Source organism: Xenopus tropicalis, chromosome 1, assembly GCF_000004195.4.
Source record: "Xenopus tropicalis strain Nigerian chromosome 1, UCB_Xtro_10.0, whole genome shotgun sequence".
Classification (NCBI taxonomy): domain Eukaryota; kingdom Metazoa; phylum Chordata; class Amphibia; order Anura; family Pipidae; genus Xenopus; species Xenopus tropicalis.
In genome coordinates this window covers 59,169,412-59,188,026 of record NC_030677.2, presented here as the reverse complement: position 1 = coordinate 59,188,026, position 18,615 = coordinate 59,169,412, and the positions used below count along the sequence as shown (strand labels likewise).

Genomic DNA, 18,615 nt, shown 5'->3' with positions numbered 1-18,615 from the left:
GATATATTAATCACCAGAAAAAATATCTTCCAAACTTGGATTCAAATGTCCAAACTACTACCACATCACCAGCATCTAAGTACAGGTATAGGACCCGTTATCCAGAATGCTCGGGACCAAGGGTTTTCCGGATAAGGGGTCTTTCCGTAATTTGGATCTCCATACCTTAACTCTGCTAAAAAATTAATAAAACGTTAATTAAACTCAATAGGATTGTTTTGCATCCAATAAGGATTATTTATACCTTAGTTGGGATCAATTACAAGGTACTGTTTTATTATTACAGAGAAAAAGGAAATCAGTTTTAAAATTCAAAATTATTTGATTAAAATGAAGTCTATGGGTGACGGGCTTTACGTAATTCGGAGCTTTCTGGATAGCGGGTTTCCGGATAAGGGATCCCATACCTGTACTAAAATCTTCACTTAGTAGCTGTGAGATGCTCTACCTCTTATTAGTCTTCTACACACATAAGAAAGCAATAGATTATTCTGAATTTCGCGGGCGACTAATCTCCCCGAGTTGCCATCCCACCGGTGAAAATGTAAGTCGCTGGTGGGATGGCACACGCTGCGCAGGCGATTTCGACAAATCGGCGAAGTTGGCTCACGAGGCATTTTCGTCGATTTGCCGAAATCGCGTCGCCGCGTGTGCCATCCCACCGGCGACTTACATTTTTGCCGGTGGGATGGCAGAGCCCTCATACTCAGCTTCCCTAAAGCACTTTGCAGTGACAGGTACCCCAATGCCTATGGAAGTATCTGTTAATATAGTGGGTCCACTGGTCTACATAATATTTATACAGTGGACAGGCTCAACAATAAGGTTATAGAATACTACTGTTATGAATTCCTCACAGCTTTGAGCAAAACAGCACTAGAGATTTCACATGGGAATTTATTGCTTTGATAATGGAGAAGCTAATAGCACTTCAGAGCTCATTAAATCTGTGCCTAATTATGCTTCTGCAGTCCGTGCTGGGTGGTCACCGGCAAAATAATCTTCTTAAATGCCTCAAAAGTCTTCACACAACTTTGATGGGGGGTATAAAATCAATATGAAATGTTAATGAGATAGCAGTCAAGTGTAATTGATTTACAGCATTAAATACTTGCTCAGAGTAATTACTTTTAGCTGGGACATTCCTCTTATTCGTTAACTAAATATATGCCAGAACTTTTAGAAACCTACTAGTGAATTCTCAATTAATCATATTAGGAATCAAGATGGAGCTTCCTCTCTCTGTATTTACTACAAAGGCAACAGCACTCCCCTGCTAAGAACTAAGATCAGAAAGATGACAGAAAGGTGGTCATTTTGGTATATCAGGTTGTTCTGCCTATCCGTCAATCAGATATTTGTTTAATGTAGGAGGCAGTGATGGTAAAACCTAAACAATGGTCCATGTTTTATCACAAAACAAAACAAAAACAGGTAAAATACTTTCAACAGAGGTCCTGTTTATTGTGTTCATATCATCATGTCAATCACTGGTACATATAGGTGTATAGTGTCCCTTTAAAGGAACAGTAACACCAAAAAATGAAAGTGTATAAAAGTAACTAAAATATAATGTGCTGCTGCCCTGCACTGGTAAAAGTTGTGTGTTTACTTCAGAAAGTCTACTATAATTTATATAAATAAGCTGCTATGTAGCCATGGGGGCAGCCATTCAAAGGAGAAAAGGCACAGGCACATAGCAGATAACAGTTAAAACACTATTGTATTTTACAGAACTTATCTGTTATCTGCTATGTAACCAGTGCCTTTTCTCCTTTTTTCCAGCTTGAATGGCTGCCCCCATGGCTACACAGCAGCTTATTATATAAATTATAGTAGTGTTACTGTAGCAAACACACCAGTTTTACCAGTGCAGGGCAACAGTGCATTATATTTTTATTACTTTAAAGCTCTTTCATTTTTTGGTGTTACTGTTCCTTTAAGCATAGGAGGTGTTACTTGGTACCTGTGTTGGAAGATAAACTATGAACAACTAAATACAAATGGTCAGTCTGGTTGAAACAGAAAGTGAAGAGGAGATTCATCCACAGGGGACAGTCAAGTGAGGCCATAAATAAAGTTATCAATATTGTTGGCAGTGGTTTGGCGTACCTTGGTCCTGCTGGACCTGCTGGAATTGAATGAGTAACCTAAACGCATTCAAGCCAATGCTGATCCATGTTGCAAAAGGGATTTCTGAGCTGTTTGCATCATATTCCATATTTATTTTTTCAGGCTATACCCCCAAGATTGTTGTACTTTTAGTATTTCAGTGTAATAAATTAACCATTTGGAGGTGGAGAAGAGTAAAACTTATGGATACCTAGCTTTTAGTCTGTCCATTAAAACAATTGTCATAGAGACTCACTTAGGTATAATTGCAGTGGGGCTTACTTTTCGAAATGGGAAACAATGAATGCATTAATGTAAAACTAAAATATAGTTACTCCCAGACAGCCAGTCTGCCTGCAGAACTTGAGCCATGATGATTAAATCTAATGGCCGGGAATGTGTTCATAACTTCTCTGGAAACAATAGATTCTAAACACTTGGCAAACTCAGCAACATCGCACTTATTTTGCATGGGTACAAGAGGTGTGCCTTGATGTTTTTTTTCACTTGTTTATCCCTTTGTGATTTTAACAAACTGAGAACTTAAAGGGGTGATTCACCTTTACATTAAAGGGGTTGTTCACCTTTAAGTTAACTTTTATTATGAAGTAAACATTGATATTCTGAGACAATTTGCAATTGGTCTTCATTTTTATTTATTCTTTTATGGTTTTTCAGTTATGCAGTTTAGCAGCTACCGGGTTGCTAGGGTTTTATTTACCCTAGCAACCATGCACTGGTTTAAAGGAGAGATGGGAATATGAATAGTAGAGGGCCTGCACAGAAAGATAAGTCCAAGAAAGTAATAATAATAAAAAAACTGTAGCCTCAAAGAGCAATATTTTTTAGCTGCCGGGGTCAGTGACCCCCATTTGAAAGCTGGACAGAGGCAGAAGAAGAAGGTAAATAACTCTAAAACTATAAGACATAAATAATCAAAACCAATTGCAAAGTTGCTAGTTATGGGACATTCTGTAACATGCTAAAAGTTAACTTAAAGGTGAACCACCCCTTTAAAGGAGAAGGAAAGTCACTTGGGGGTGCCAAAATGTTAGGCACCCCCCAGTGACTTCCTTCTGCTGTCTTTGTGCGTTGGCGCATGCGCAGTAGAATGAAAAGCCGAACTTTAACAAAAAAGTTGTCTTTTTTTTACTCTACTGTGCATGCGCCGGCCCAGGGATTCCGAAAACAGAAGAAATAAGGAAGCGCTACAGGTACCCCGGGCTGGTGCTGTTCTCTCCTAACAGGGGCACCAGCCCGGGGTAAAAGGTAAGTGATTTAAGTCACTGGTTAGCCTTTCCTTTTCCTTTAATAGGAAGGAAATGTTGCAGATTGTTTGGCAACCCAGATATAGTTCAGGTGAAGCTAGAACAAGAGAATAATTTGAGCTACAAAACTATGACTTCCAGTATCCCCAAATGTGAGAGCTGTCAAAACAGAGGAAAACTTCTTTGACGTGGCCACATGAAACAGACAGGCCTGTAGTACAAAAGGCTGGGAGGACCTAGCATGAGTTTTTAGATGCCCCTTGGGAAGAAGGATGGAATCAAACAGAGCACTGAGCAGAAAAATCCAGGAAAAGTGAGCGTAAAGATTTAGTGATAGTGCTGGCATTAGTTGACCCACAGTTTTGACCATGTTAGCATTAGATCACCCACAGGGGGTATTTTAGAAACACAAAAATTAAGCTTACAGTATGCAGCTGAGCTGCCAAGGCTACAAGAATGGGTCATATTCATATAAAAGTGTGAACTGTTACTTTACCTCTGATATATGCAAAGACCTGTAGGTGTTACAAGCATGAATGTAGCCTGTTTTTCTATTTCAGCAAATAAGGCATTCAGGTTAAAGGACATGTAAAGCCTACATTTGCCTACAATGTATATCAGTTGGGCACGTCTCCCCCACCCAAATGGCATCATTTGTACTGCATATACCCCCTCTGTTTGCCAGCACCATCACATTTTCCTAAAGCAAATAGCAGCTTTCACCCGGTGGCCATTTTTCCTTTGATACATAATCAGTTACATTTAACTCTGCAAACAGCATACACTGGCTGCTAGACTGGGGGGCATGTTTAGTAATCTGAGCTTAGAACAACTGAGCATGCCCACAAGCCAACAGCCAAAGCAAATTCCTGAGGGAGGGGGCCAAGTGGGTTACAGGAGGAGAAGGAAATCTAAGTGATTAAGGGGATGTTGCAGCCTTACTATTAACCTCTGGACACAGACCCGGAATTGTGGAGAGGCCACAAAGGCCCGGACGCGCATGCGCACTCGCGGGGGGCGGCCTCAGGGCGCCCAGAAGTGAAATCCGGCCCTGTCTGGACAACCAGTGTGACAGGTATTGAAAGATTTCAAAGAGACTGTTCACTGATTACATTTTTGTGTGTGGGGTTTACATGTCCTTTAAAGTGACTTACAATAGCATTTAATGAAATAGCAACAGACATTAACGTGGCCCAGATTTAAGATGGCCACACACGTGGCGATTTGCGATCTTTCGTGCGACCATCACACTAACCTTCAGGGCTGAAACAGCAGATAAGGAGGTAGAAACAATAGGATTTCTACCTCTTCTGCCGATTCAGCCCTGACGGCATATTTTGCTCAGGCGCCTTCTATGGTGCCCGATCAAAATCTTTAAACCTGGCCGATTGGCGAGTCGACCGATATCAGCAGCCTAGTACGATATCGGTCGACTCACCAACTTGCCATACACGCACCGAATATCGTACGAAACGAGGTTTCCTACGATATTATCGGTGCGTGTATGGCCAGCTTTAGTCAGGCAGTTTGGCTGATTTTCACTTCTCTAGGAATTCAGCATACTTTACTGAAATTCTATTTGATCTCAGTTCTTAAACTGTGCAGTTTTAATAAAAATATTTGACTGTTCACTCCGTGGGTTTGTTGGCTGGATAACTATATGGCCACTTTAATATGAAGTGAAAGATAGTGAAAACAGTAATGTGCTAAGATTATTATTGATAGTAGAATTAACAGTAGGGGAAGCTTCACTTAGTTCCTGAAAGTGGTCATTTTAACCTAAGAAGTTGTGGCCACTGCTCCTTAAGTAAATAATTGCTGTTTTGTGCCCAATGTAATGGTCCCATTGGTTTCTTCCGACCAATGCAGATTTAAATAGGATTAAAATAATGGTTGACATAAACTTTCCTGTTTAAACACAGAGAAGAAAAGACTTTTGTGGTAAATTTTCAAAGAAACAAAAACAGACTCGTCTGTGCTTAAGTAAGATTGCATTTGTGAAAGAATAGCAGCTCTGCTTACATTTTAAACACAGTGCTGGTTCTGCCAGCTTAGGCTAATGCCACATAATGCGTATGGTGAATATTTTCGGCAAGCCGAAAAACACTTGCCGAGTATACGTGCCATACGCTCCTACCTGTGCCTGCACCTTAATGAATGGAATACGCTCAGGGGCAGGCACATGTAGCCGATATCCACATAAAGATTCAAGAAAATGCAGTCTCACATTTTTATGCGGATTTCGGCTACATGTGCCTGCCCCTGAGTGTATTCCATTCATTCAGGAGCAGGCACAGGTAGGAGCGTATGGCGCGTAATCTCAGCAAGCGTTTTCCACTTGCCAAAAATATACGCCGTACACAACGTGTGGCATGAGCCTTAGGGGGCTAAGCACTGGCATCCCATGTGAGTAACAGAGAACCAGCATCATGATCCCGTTTGTGTTGAACCTTCAAGCTAAAGCTATGATATATTTGCTGCCAATTAGTGTTTATACTGAAATACTTGCAAACTATTAAGGATTGGAAAAAGAATAAAGGAACTTTGATTTAAATTGAAGTTAAACAAAATCAATCTTAATTACTCAAGATTCCTCTAGACTTTTTTGTTTGACAATGCATGCCGGCTTAGCTATGTTTGGTGTTGAAACACTAAGTATGTAAGAGGCATCAGGGCTCATTAATTATTCACAGATACTGTGTTAAGAGCTAACATGTGTGTAGAATTGTGCCTATTAAAAAAAAACAAGAATAAATGCCATGTACTCATGCAAGTTTGTGTCTGGCACTGGTGCATCTGTTGTGCCTTGTGCTGTGAATGTGAGGACAAACAGTGCTCCAAGGTACAAGGAAACCTAACATCTGCCTTGACCAAGCAGTAAGTAACTAACAGGCCTATAGTTTTTAGACTGGAAATGGGATCCATTTTTGAATAATGGCACCACATAAACACTTTTCCGATCTCTCGGCACTGAGATGTTTGGTAATCACAGAGTTTATTTCTTTTAGTGCCCTGGGATGAATACCATCTGAGTCAGCCTGCCATTAATGGTTATATTATTCAAATTGAGTTTATTAAAAAGGAAGCCTTCAACATATGAAAAATAACAGTTCAAAATCACTTTCTTTTCTGCTCTTATGAGCCATTGTACTTTTCTCCTATACTAGGGGTGACACCACTTCTTGCTTTATTTTGCTAGTTTCATATTTAAAAAAATTATTTGGCATTTATTTTAGTCTTTACTGCAATCCCCTTTTCCATCTCTATATTAGCTTTTCTGATGCATGCTTTATTGTCCTCTATGAACCTTAAAAAAAGTCTCAGTTGACAAAGAATAAGGTGCCCCTAAACTAAATTTACAGTATAAGGATATTATGCAGAGATGTCTAACCTATAGCCCCATGTGATCTGCAAGTATCTCCCAGTAGTCTGCTTTCAGGGGATATAAGAGGCTCTAATTATTGAATGAGTAAAAGCAGGTACATCAGAACAGTCTGTCAGTGATCATAAATGTAAAACAAAGATGGACAAAAAAAGCTGCAACAGGAAATACTTTTATGGTCTCAACTTAAGTGCCGAGTGTTTAGGAACATTATCAGATATTTCCCTAATGACAAATTACCTCCCGCACATATGTGACAGCAATCTGCATAAATAATAACAGGCAACAGATAAGATTATGATCTGTAACCAAGAGAGAACTCACAACATCTCCTGATTTTGAAGCTCTGAACATGTGTGGATTAGCCTGACCTGAAAACAGGACATTGCCAATGTCCTTTAACCTCATTTAAAGGATAAAACATGTGACATTTCTGAAATGTTTGGATCAAGGAAAGAAATGCTCTTCAGGGCAGGGATTGTTTGGAAGGGCAAAGGTTCTCTAAACTGTTAAGGATATGTGTTGCCTAAGGTGCTGAACTATTTACCATAGAGGAGCATAAGAGGCATCCAATGTAAAACAGAAGGCAGCTGAAGCTAAACCTGCCTACCCATACAGATTATAGATCTAGCAAATAAGACATATTACACAATATTCAGATGCCACTAAGTCATGGTTGGAGATAACAGAAAAAAAGCAATAAGAAAAGAAACTGAAGGAATGAACAGTTATTCATGTATCATGTAAGCCAGTGCTGTCCAACTGGCGGCCCGCGGGCCACATGCGGCCCTCGACCCCCCTCTGTATGGCCCCCCACCTGTCTGGCTGCTTTGATGGCTTAACTTTGTGTTAGCTTTAAATGGTATCAGTACTGAGATTACCTGGCCCCCTGCATGGTTATCACCTCAGATTCAGGCTGTAATCCCTCTGTATTGTTTAAAAATGTAATTCCCTGTGTTGTTCACACCTTTTAATCTCTGCATTGTTCACCCCCTGCAGTGTTCACACCTCGGGCTCAGGCTGTAATCACCCACATTGTTCACCTCTTCACACCTCAGACATTGTATGTACTGCCTGGCCTATGCTACCTGTGTATAGGCAGCATAGGGTAGGCAGAGTATGGCACATAGGCAGCATAGGGCAGGGAGGGTATGGCACTCACAGGCAGCATAGGACAGGCAGAGTGCTGCCTGTGTGTGCCATACTCTGCCTACTCTATGCTGCCTGTGGGAGGTGAACCTGGCAGGGGTTTGTTCTGAGAGTTTGTTAGCAGTTGGAAATAGCCATTAAATGGTCCCTAAGGTGTGTAATTATATGCTGGGGGTTGTTGTGCTATCCACAGGGGAGGAGGAGGCATATGGATTTAAGGGTGTGTCTTAATATGACATAATATAATTCTTTAACATATGAATAATGGTTGATATAACTGTAGCGACCATTGAGATAAAATGGGTGTGGTTTGAAGTGGGTGTGGTTTAAAATGGGGGAGTGGCCAAAACTGGCTTCCATAAGCGGCCCATCACCATGTATGCAAGAGAAATTCCGGCCCTCAGCACCTCAGAAGTTGGACAGCACTGATGTAAGCTAATGTTTTGTCTCACTTGGGACATATTTCTAATTGTGCTCTATTTAAAGGTGTGGTTCACTTTCAGGCTAACTTTTAGTATGTTATAGAATGGCCAATTCTTAGCAACTTTTCAATTGGTCTTCTTTTTTAATTTGTTATAGTTTTTGGATTATTTGTTGATTATTATTGTCTTTACAACTTTCAAATGGGGGGTCACTGACCCCAGCTCTGTGAGGCTACAGTTTTATTGTTTTTTATTACTTTTTATTAATTATCTTTCTATTTAGGCCCTCATCTATTCATATTCCTATCTCTCTTTCAAACTACTGCCTGGTTGCTAGATAAAATTGGACCCTAGCATCCAAATACTGTAGCTCCTGAAATTGCAACCTAGAGAGTTGCTGAACAAAAAAACAAATACATTCAAAACTGCAAATAATAAAAAAAGACAGACTGCAAATTGTTTTCAAAATAGCACTCTCTACATCAGTGATTCCCAACAGTAGCTCATGAGCAACATGTTGCTCCCTAACCCCTTGGATGTTGCTCCCAGTGGCCCCAAAGCAGGTGCTCATTTTTGAATTTCTGGCTTGGAGGCAAGTTTTGGTTGCATAAAACCCAGTGTAAAACTAAACAGAGCCTTCTATAGGCTGCCAGTCCACATAGGGGCTACCAAATAGCCAATTATTTGCACCCCCAGGAACTTTTCCATGCTTGTGTTGCTTCCCAACCCTTTTTTCTATTTATATGTGGCTCACAGGTATAAAAGGTTGGGGATCCCTGCTCTACATTATATTAAAAGTTTATTTAAAGGTGAATAATATAATTTTATATATAATATATAATTTTCTCATGGTTTTAAATAGACAAACATGGATATTTTCTATCAGTGACTAACTGTATATTGGTATTAAGAAGTAGTATAAAACCTAAAACACTATTGGATCTTATAAAGACAAAGTTATATGGGGCAATGAGTAGATGATTCATATGTTAAGAGTAAAATGAATTACCTTTAACAGATTAGCAAAATAAATGAAATCAAGGCAAAGTCCTGACCAGGACAACTGAATCTATTTCACTGTATCACTTATATAACCCACAAGAACATTTCAAGAGCAGAGTTTATAACCGACTGAGCAGGTCTCCTGCGAACCCTATCCAGCTGCCTGGGGCTAAGCTCTTTTTTTCATTGCTGTCATACAGTTTCCAGCCAGAGGCCATCTGTATCCCCCTGGATTTGCTGACTTGCTAGCTGTACTGTAGCCAGGGTTACCAAATGGCAACTCCATGGCATGTTCAGTACATTTCTCAGAATGGTGGCCTAGTCTGTTCCTTTGTATTTATTGCTGGTTGCTAAAATATTTCATTATACTGCATTCTTACATTTTCAGGGGGCATTTTTGGTGGTCATGTACTTTTCCAGCTTGGTAAGGTTCTGCAGCACCAGTATGCATTCAGCCTTAGCTCAACACTGGTATATACACAGGTTATTTAGGTCAAATCTCTACAAGTATATCTGCTCAGCAGCTCAGCTTGGCCCTTTGCCAAAGATATTATTTTTAAAGAAAATGTATCGGTCTGGTTTAAAAACTACATCTTTGGCTAAGGGCAAACTGAGCTTTATCAATCAGGCCTCATAAAGCTGCTCATACACCAAACAACGGCATCTGGGCCTGATCTGGCCACCCACGCACTGGACCATACAGTGGGGTCCATCAGATGAGGACCACATCAACATGCCGATACGTTCCTTGTCTGACATAAAATTCAATACTGCCCAATTTATATCTGAATATTTTTTTTCCACATATCCATCAGACAGGCCCATCAATTGCCCACATAAATGGACCAATAGGTTGGACATGGTTTGGCACAAAACTGAGCACTCTCACTGGCAGGGATGTAAAAGGGATAGTTTGCCTCTAAATAAACTTTTATGTGATGCAGACAGTGATATTCTGAAACATCATTTTTCTTAGATTATAAATTATTTAGCTTTTTGTTCAGCTGCTATCCAGTTTGGAATTTCAGCAGATATCAGGTTGTTGGGCCAAATTTACCTTAGTAACCAGGAAGTAGTTTGAATAAGAGACTGGAATATAAATAGGAGACAGTCTGCACAGAAACTTATGTAAAAAAAAAACAAAAAAAAAATAATGGCAATAACAGCAATAATGGTGTAGAAGGATGTCAGGGTCAGTGACATCTACTAGTAAGCAGGAAAGGTATATATAAATGAAAATAAAAATGAAAACAGTAGAACAATTTATAAGTCACCAAAACTAGACCATTGTATATAATACTAATGCAATACTAATTGTAACTTGAAAGTGAACTACTCCTTTAAGCAGGACTTTGGGTTTTTTTTTTTTTTACTATCTTAAAAAAAAGTTAATTTTATCAACATTTATAAATATTTTATCTGATGACCTGACCCTACAAAAACATTCAGACATGCTTGTCTAGTCTGTTCCATTACCTGCCCCCAAATTAAGATAGAGATCTTTCAGCTCAGATACCTTAGGAAGTGTGTGAATATGTGCTTCTAGGCTTGTCCAGGCAGGCCCATGGAAATGGAACAAATTAAAGAGCATAATACGTCATTACCTTTCCCCATAGTAAATTGGCAATTCAAGTTTATGGAACATACAGCACTAGGAACATACACAGGTATTTTTAATAGTGTGAAAACTGCAAAAAAAAAATGGGTGAAATCTACCTTGTAGCAACTGAAAGATGCAGTTTAGCAACTGCTGGATGTAGTGATCTTCTACATGTGGCTGAACTACAACTCCCATAATTCTCAAACAACAACAAAGGTTCATCTAAGCTTAAAGGCCTCTTCAACATATCATTTTTTATCATGGTGTGGAAATTGTATAAATGTATCTAAAAATGTCATACCATGTTATTTTGTATCTAATCAAGATATAATTACTGTCATTGTCCCTTTAAAATAGGCCGTCACTATTAGACAAATGTAATCAAAACCATACAGAAAGATAATAATAATACTGCAACTGTGCAAGTAACTGTACCTATATCTTCTACTGAGAAATGGAAAATATCCCCTGTAGCATTGTCACCATCCTTCAGAACATAGCAGATTTTCATGTCATCAATGTCGCCTGTAAAGCAAACAGTAACATCAGGTGAGCAAGTCAATGGATCAGGCACTTGCTATAAGATGACAATAATACCTTATCACAACAGTTTTACATTGAGATATAATATAATATGCAGTTTTACATTGAGATATAATATAATATGCAGTCATTACTGTTAGTACCAGACAAGTAAAAAAGTTATTTTATGTTCAATTAAAATAATGATACTAATAATATTGACCAGGCTATGCATAATACAGCCTACATGGCTTGGTGTGAAAACATAAAAAATGAATGACAATTACTATTATTAATAATATTATTTTTAACATAAGTGTTAAACAACTAGAAGGATGGTATTTTCCACCCCTGGACAATAGAACTCACCCTGTGTGAAGGTTCTGATGCTGTCATTGCCATGGTCCAAGTTGACTAAAAACCCATGTTTAGGTCCATCTAGGATTCTGTATTTGAGCATCTTGTGAGGGCTGTCCCGATCTTCTGCCTTTAGGGATTTGCTGGTGATCGTGAACCCAAGTTGGCCTGGATGTAGGCTTCTAAGAGTAGGGGCCCCCTTGTTGACAATAAGTTGGGGTACACCATTGTCCAAAGAATTTATTCTGATCTTCATCATTTGGGGTTTCTTGCTTTCAAAGGTTGTGTCTGGCAGTACAAAAAACTCTGCATGGGTCCCATCAGTGACTGTGAAGGAAAAGCTATCTTCTACAGATTCACTGCCATCATGCTTGTAGCTAATGAGATTCTCATTCAGGTCTTGCTTGGTGAAAGTAGTAACTGTCTGGCTGTTGTTGAACACAATCTGACCATGAACAGGCACTTGAGTGATTGTAAATCGCAGCAAATTATCTGGGGTGTCCCTGTCCTCCACACTTAGCTCAAAGGGAGTTATAAGCTTATTTTCTCCTTCATTGACCACTAGTCCATTTATCATCAAGACTGGCTTTTTATTATCTACATCAGTAATAGAGACCCTAAAAGTACGAAAAACTGGGTTATAACCATCTGTCACTTCAAACTCAAAACTGTCTATCTTCATCTCATCCTCTGAAGTGTGGATGTAATAGACCTTATTCCCAGCTAGTTGGAGCTGAGTAAAAGATGTAATGGGAACACCAGGGGCATCAGTGCTCTCTAAGTGCCCACGGCTTGGGGCCCTTGTAATACTGAAGCGCAGATTTTCATCTGGACTGTTAATGTCACTTGTACTTAGAAGGTCTGTAGTAAGTGTCACCTTTCCGCCTTCTTTGAGAGTAACTCCTTTGTTTATGACATCTGGGAAAACAATATCAATGCTGCCAATGCTTATATAAAAGTATCTGTCTATGAATGGGTTAATCCCATCTGTTATGTCAAATTTAAAAAGGTCCCGTATGCCTTCCTGACCAGCATGGGTGTACCGAATTAAACCTCTGTCAATGTCCTCTTGAGTAAAATTCATTCCCAAGGTAATATTACCAACCACTGACCCATGTTTGTCCAAGCGCTGCAGAAAACCTTGGCTGGGGCCAAACCGAATAACATAAGCCAATGACTTGTCATCAGAATCTAAGTCTGTAGCCTTTAAAACCCTGTTTGTGATTACCTTTGACTCTCCAATATCAATTTCAAGTCCATCATTGATGGCCATTCTTGGAGTCTCATCATCCACGGGAATAACCATAATAAGGACTTTCTTTATTACATTGTGTTCTCCATCAGTTAAGATAATCTCAAAGCTGTCCTCCTTGGTTTCTGAATCGTCATGCTCATATACAATGCTTGAGCTCTCTTTGATTTCTTCTAAAGTAAAATTCAGAATGGGGACAGTGCCTGTTGCTTGCTGTTGGACCACCCTACCGTGTAGTGGTGGCTTGGATATTATAAAGGTAAGTTCATCCGGTGGTTGGTCTCCATCTGCAGCATTAAGGATTGGGGTGTCAATCACCAGGCTCATGCCTTCCATGACTACAAATTCCCGTGTGAAAAGTTCTGGTTTCTCATCATTGGTTGGGATGATCACTATGGGGAAAAAAAGGCGCTGTGAAGAGCTTATTCCATCAGAGCAGTGAAAAGTGAATCTATCTTCCTGAGGTTCTACACCCTGATGGATGCTTTGAACATAGTAAATGTGACCCAGTCGGATATCTCTTATTGTAAATGCACTGACTGCTGTCCCAGACCTTGACTTTTCAGAGCCAGGGGCAGGTGAAATGTTCTCTACATAGCCAGAAGTAGGCTGGACAATAATAGTGCACAAGATGTCATCTTTAGGGGTGTCCTTGTCATCTGCGTCCAGGTTTTCATAGGTGATGACATTTTTCTCACCTTCCAAAACAGAGAACTTTTCTTTTAATGTTACTACTGGAGCTTCACTGTCTACTGGTAAGATGGTTACTTGCACCCTCACCCCCTGCACCTTGTTTCCTCCCACCACCCACTCATCAGAGAGGTCAGAGAGGGTGAGATTGAAGGAATCATGTTGCTTCTGAAGCCCAATCTCTCCAAATGTATGTACATATGTAACAGCACCATTGAGAAGGTCTTGCTGAGAGAACCTCTCAGCGGTAACTCCATTGACCAATATATCCCCTTTTCTGGGAGGCTCCTCCACAATGAATGTGAGCATCAAATCATCAGTGTCTGGATCTGTGCCCTGAACAACACTGCTGGTAATCTCAGTTTCTCCTCTCTCCAAGACTTCAATGGATGACCCCAAAAGACCTGCAGCAAGCATCAAAATGGGTGCCTCGTCATCCACTGGCTTTACTTTAATTCGGACTGTAATGGGAACTTCGTGAACACCATCACTAACTACCAGGGAACATGTGTCGCTGGTGGTCTCCTCTCCACTATGAACATAGGATACCCAACCCAGTGAAATGTCACTTAAAGCAAAGGACTCTCCCAAGGACATTGGTACACCCTGGTACTGTAACTCCCCATGCTGAGGGGCTTCAGACAAGCTGAAAATGATGTTGCTTGTGTCTGTGTCTTGATCTGTGGCATCCAGTTCATTTTTGGTGAGAGTGAAGGAACCCCTCTCTGGGACAGTGAAACCAGTATTTGTGATCTCCGGAGGTTTATTGTCCACTGGCTGTAACACTATAGTGAATGTCCCTTGCACCGAATTTCCCTCAGCATCCTCCACTGTGTAGTTGAACTGTAGCTCCCTGGGAACTATGCCCAGTTCTTTCTCTGGGGGCTTGTATGAGATCTTTAAATGGTTGATCTGGGCTTGTGTAAATTGGTTCACCTCGACCCCCAGGCTGTCACTCAGCACAATCTGGCCAGTCAGGGCAGGATGGTTGGGGTCGGTATCCCTAGGGTGGCTGTGCAAGGTATATTTAAGCTCTCGGTCGTCTGTGTCCAGATCAGTGTAGCGCAGGTACTTCTTCCTGAAGGGGGTCACCTCGTATTCCTTGACAGTCATGTGCAGGGTAGTACCGGGGTACAGTTCTGGGGGGATGTCATCAAGGGGCTCTATGCGCACCATAAATACCTGCTCATTGGACTGGTTTGGGGGGTCATGGTCATCCAGCACCACGAACAGCACTCGGTCCAGAACTGTAGTTGTACTATGCGAACCCAGGTGCCTGTAGTGCAGTTTCCCATCCAGAATATCCTTCTGGTACCACTCGATCACCCCCTTCTCGTAAATCCCTTCCTGGGGCAGATATTTCCAGCCCTCCTCCCCCTCCGGCTCATCCGGCTGCCTCAGCAGCATCTCCCCGAGTCGGCCGAGGGGTTCCTGCAGCACAAAGTGTATGGTGGAATCTTCCGAGTCGATGTCTGTGGCACTGAGCATGAAAGGGGAGATGAGAGCCAGGCCCTTCTCCCGTAGGTTCAGCCCGGTGTTGGCATTCAGTACTGGGGGCTCATCATCAGTAGGGGCCACTGAGATGGGGTACAGCAGCTCCACCCGATGCTTGCCATCGTCCAGCCTTAGGATCAGATTGTCGCTGTAGGTGTCGCTGCCATCGTGCTGATAAATCACCAGCCCCGAGTGAAGTTCCTGTGGGCTAAAGGAGAAGTCCTTGTGGCCACTATTGGTCCCGCTGTCACTGGGGCTTAGGATTAACTGGCCGTGCCGGAGACCATCGATCACACTGATCCTGACTTGGTCCAGGTTGTCCTCATCGCTTATAACGAGGTTGTTCATGCCGGAGCCTGGGCCGGACAAAGGGCGAGACTGACCCTCTAGGAGCCGCAAGCCAGCGTTGCGAGTCGCCAGTGGGGCCAGTGTGTTCATGGGCTTTACAACGATCATAAACGCAAAGTAATCGGACGATGCCCCCTCGGTGTCAATGACATGCATCTCCAGCTGAATGATCCGCTCCTGCCAGGACTCACTAGCCGGGGGCTGGTACGCGATCCTCAGCTCCATCAGGTCCCGCTGGTAGAAAGAAGTAATGGGCAGGTTGCGATCGTCGGTGCTGATCAGGTAGCCCGATGTCTCCGGATCCAGAGAGCTAGTCACGTTAAAGATAAGCTCGCCCGGTTCCGACTCCGCATCCTCAGCCGCCAACATCTCCGGGGTGAGGGCTGTCAGCACGAACTGACCCACTTCCATCATCATCATAGACACAAAGCTGGGCCGGGGGGCTGTGTTCTCCGCTCCCCCCTTGATCATAACGGTGAGCTGGAAGTGTTCCTGCCTGGCTACTCCGTGCCCATCATTGAGCTGGGCCAGCATGGGCACATAGTCTCTGTTGGGCGAGTTTTGGGGCGCGGTGTGCTGGTAGCGGAGCCCCGAGTTGATGAAGGTGTGACAGTCAGTGACCAGCTGAGGGGCGGCAGTGCCATTGAGCAGTTGGCCGTACCTGGGCAGACCCCCTGTGCCAATCAGCGGGCTGATCTTACACGACTCCTTGGTTGGATCGTAGGAGAAGCCCAGCACCTTCTTATCAACTGGGGGGCTGATTTCCCGCGGCGAATCCACCAACAGCGGCAAGTTGCGGGTCACTATCTCCAGCTGCTGGAAGATCAGCTCCACTTCGATCACAAAGGGCACAATCCAGGTGTGTGTGGGCGAGTCGTACTTCAGCTGCATCCTCACTCTGTCCGAGGCAGGGCTACGGGCGCCCAGGTGAGTGTATTCTACCTCCCCAGCACCGAAATCGCACGGAAATCGCTTAGGGGTTAAGAAGCCGGGGCGCTGAGACAGAGGGTCATTGGCCAACACTCTGAGGATACAGCTGTCTCCGGGCTGCACCTGGATCGCTAGGTCTTGCACTGGGTCCAGGAACACAGATCTGCCCAAGGGCACCCGGATCCTTCGGTTGGTTACTATAATGTTATCTGGGCCGGACAAACGGGAGTCGCCATCTGCAGCTGCCCAGCTGAGAGCGGCTAACATCAGGGTGAAGCAGCCTAAGCTTGTAGGTAGGTGTTTGTGGGTCCCCATCCTCTGGGCACTGATAGGATCGCTGGGAGTCCGGCTATGGCTTCAGCATGGAGTTGTGCCCAGAGAAAGTCCTGCCGGGAATCACTAGCAACAACTGTGTGCGGGTCCCTGGGCTGAACAAGGAGATACACATGGGCACAAGGTGAGACTGAATGGGCAGGTAATAGTGGGATGGGAGGAGCTGGGTGGTACCTATATCCCCTCAGTTCTGCCCCCTCTCCCTGTCTGGCGCCCACCAATGGAGTTCAGCCCCCTCCTGTAATCCCACACGCAATGAATTCTCTTCTCACACAGACAGAGCTCCTGGAGGCTGCTATCTATCTATCCACCAATCTATCATCTATCTATCAATCATCTATCTATCTATCTATCTATCTATCTATCTATCTATCTATCTATCATCTATCTATCTATCTATCTATCTATCTATCTATCATCATCTATTTATCATCTATCTATCTATCTATCTATCTATCTATCTATCTATCTATCTATCTATCTATATCTATCATCTATCTATCTATCTATCTATCATCTATCTATCTATCTATCATCTATCTATCTATCTATCTATCTATCTATCTATCTATCATCTATCTATCTATCTATCTATCTGTCTGTCTGTCTGTCTATCTATCTATCTATCTATCTATCATCTATCTATCTATCTATCTATCTATCTATCTATCATCTATCTATCTATCTATCTATCTATCTATCTATCAATCATCTATCTATCTATCTATCTATCTATCTATCTATCTATCTATCAATCATCTATCTACCTATCTATCATCTATCTATTTATCTGTCTGTCTGTCTGTCTATCTAACCCATCTATTGCCTTATATAAGACCTATAATAAATAAAGCACTGTTTGCCAGAATGAGCATGTTTATAGGTATATTATTCCTAGCAACAGTTCAACTCCCTTTACTGACATATATTGCTTGAAATGGCATGGCACCCATATGTCTGGTCTGTAAGCTGTATTAACTCTCAGTGTATTAGAGAATGAGTAATGTACATTTGTAATACAATTAAGGTTTGATATCATATTTTATAGCAATGCATACATTGAAAATTTACTTTTAACTTAGCCCAGTTATTGGGGGTGGGATAATAATTCACTGGCCCTTAAAAGATTTATGGCCACAAAATGCAGAGTTTTTGAAAGAATAATTTATGAAGCAGTTTTACCAAACTTCAGAGAAGAAAGGTCAAAATGGAATGTACTTAGCTTGTGTTCCAGATAGTAGAAGCTGATATATCAAATCTAAGTGCCTGTGAGATTAGAGGAGCCTGGCTATGAAAGAATAATAACACTCTACATCAAAAGGCCCCATAAGTGCAGGGGGATCTTACAGACCTGCTCAGTACCTGAATGCCCCTATTGTACTGGCTTAGGAAGCTGTGCGCACACACAGGCCTCTCACAGGATGAGCCAGGGCTTTGTACATCCATTCTTCAGCTGCCATGCACTGCTCTGTAGGAACTGATTGTGATACTCATATATAAGCTAAAGATTTTGTTACCAGCACAGTTTGGCTGCAAAAATCAAAAGAAAATTGGTATTTAACTTTCCATAATAAGAACTTTAAAGTGTATTAATTAACATTATGAAAATACTGAGATTAAATTACTAGTATGGAGCATTAAACTGGCAGTAAAGAGCACAGTCAAACACAAAGTCATGTGTGTGGATTGTTATATGTCAGCACATCATTATACCTTATATGTTCAGGTAAAATTACCCAGAATCACCCAGAGTT

The 18,615-nt window shown here is 41.8% G+C and overlaps 1 protein-coding gene across 1 annotated transcript in view; it reads right to left on the bottom strand.

The window, feature by feature from the left end:
• frem3 (FRAS1 related extracellular matrix 3) overlaps positions 1–16,991 on the bottom strand; it is a 49,759-nt gene extending 32,768 nt beyond the window's left edge. The window contains exons 1-2 of the mRNA XM_002940081.5: positions 11,827–16,991; positions 11,371–11,460 (exon numbers count right to left, since the gene is read on the bottom strand). Coding sequence (XP_002940127.3) covers positions 11,371–11,460; positions 11,827–16,843 — 5,107 coding nt within the window. The 5' untranslated portion in view covers positions 16,844–16,991. The remainder of the gene's footprint in view (positions 1–11,370; positions 11,461–11,826) is intronic.
• Positions 16,992–18,615: the final 1,624 nt, after the last annotated feature.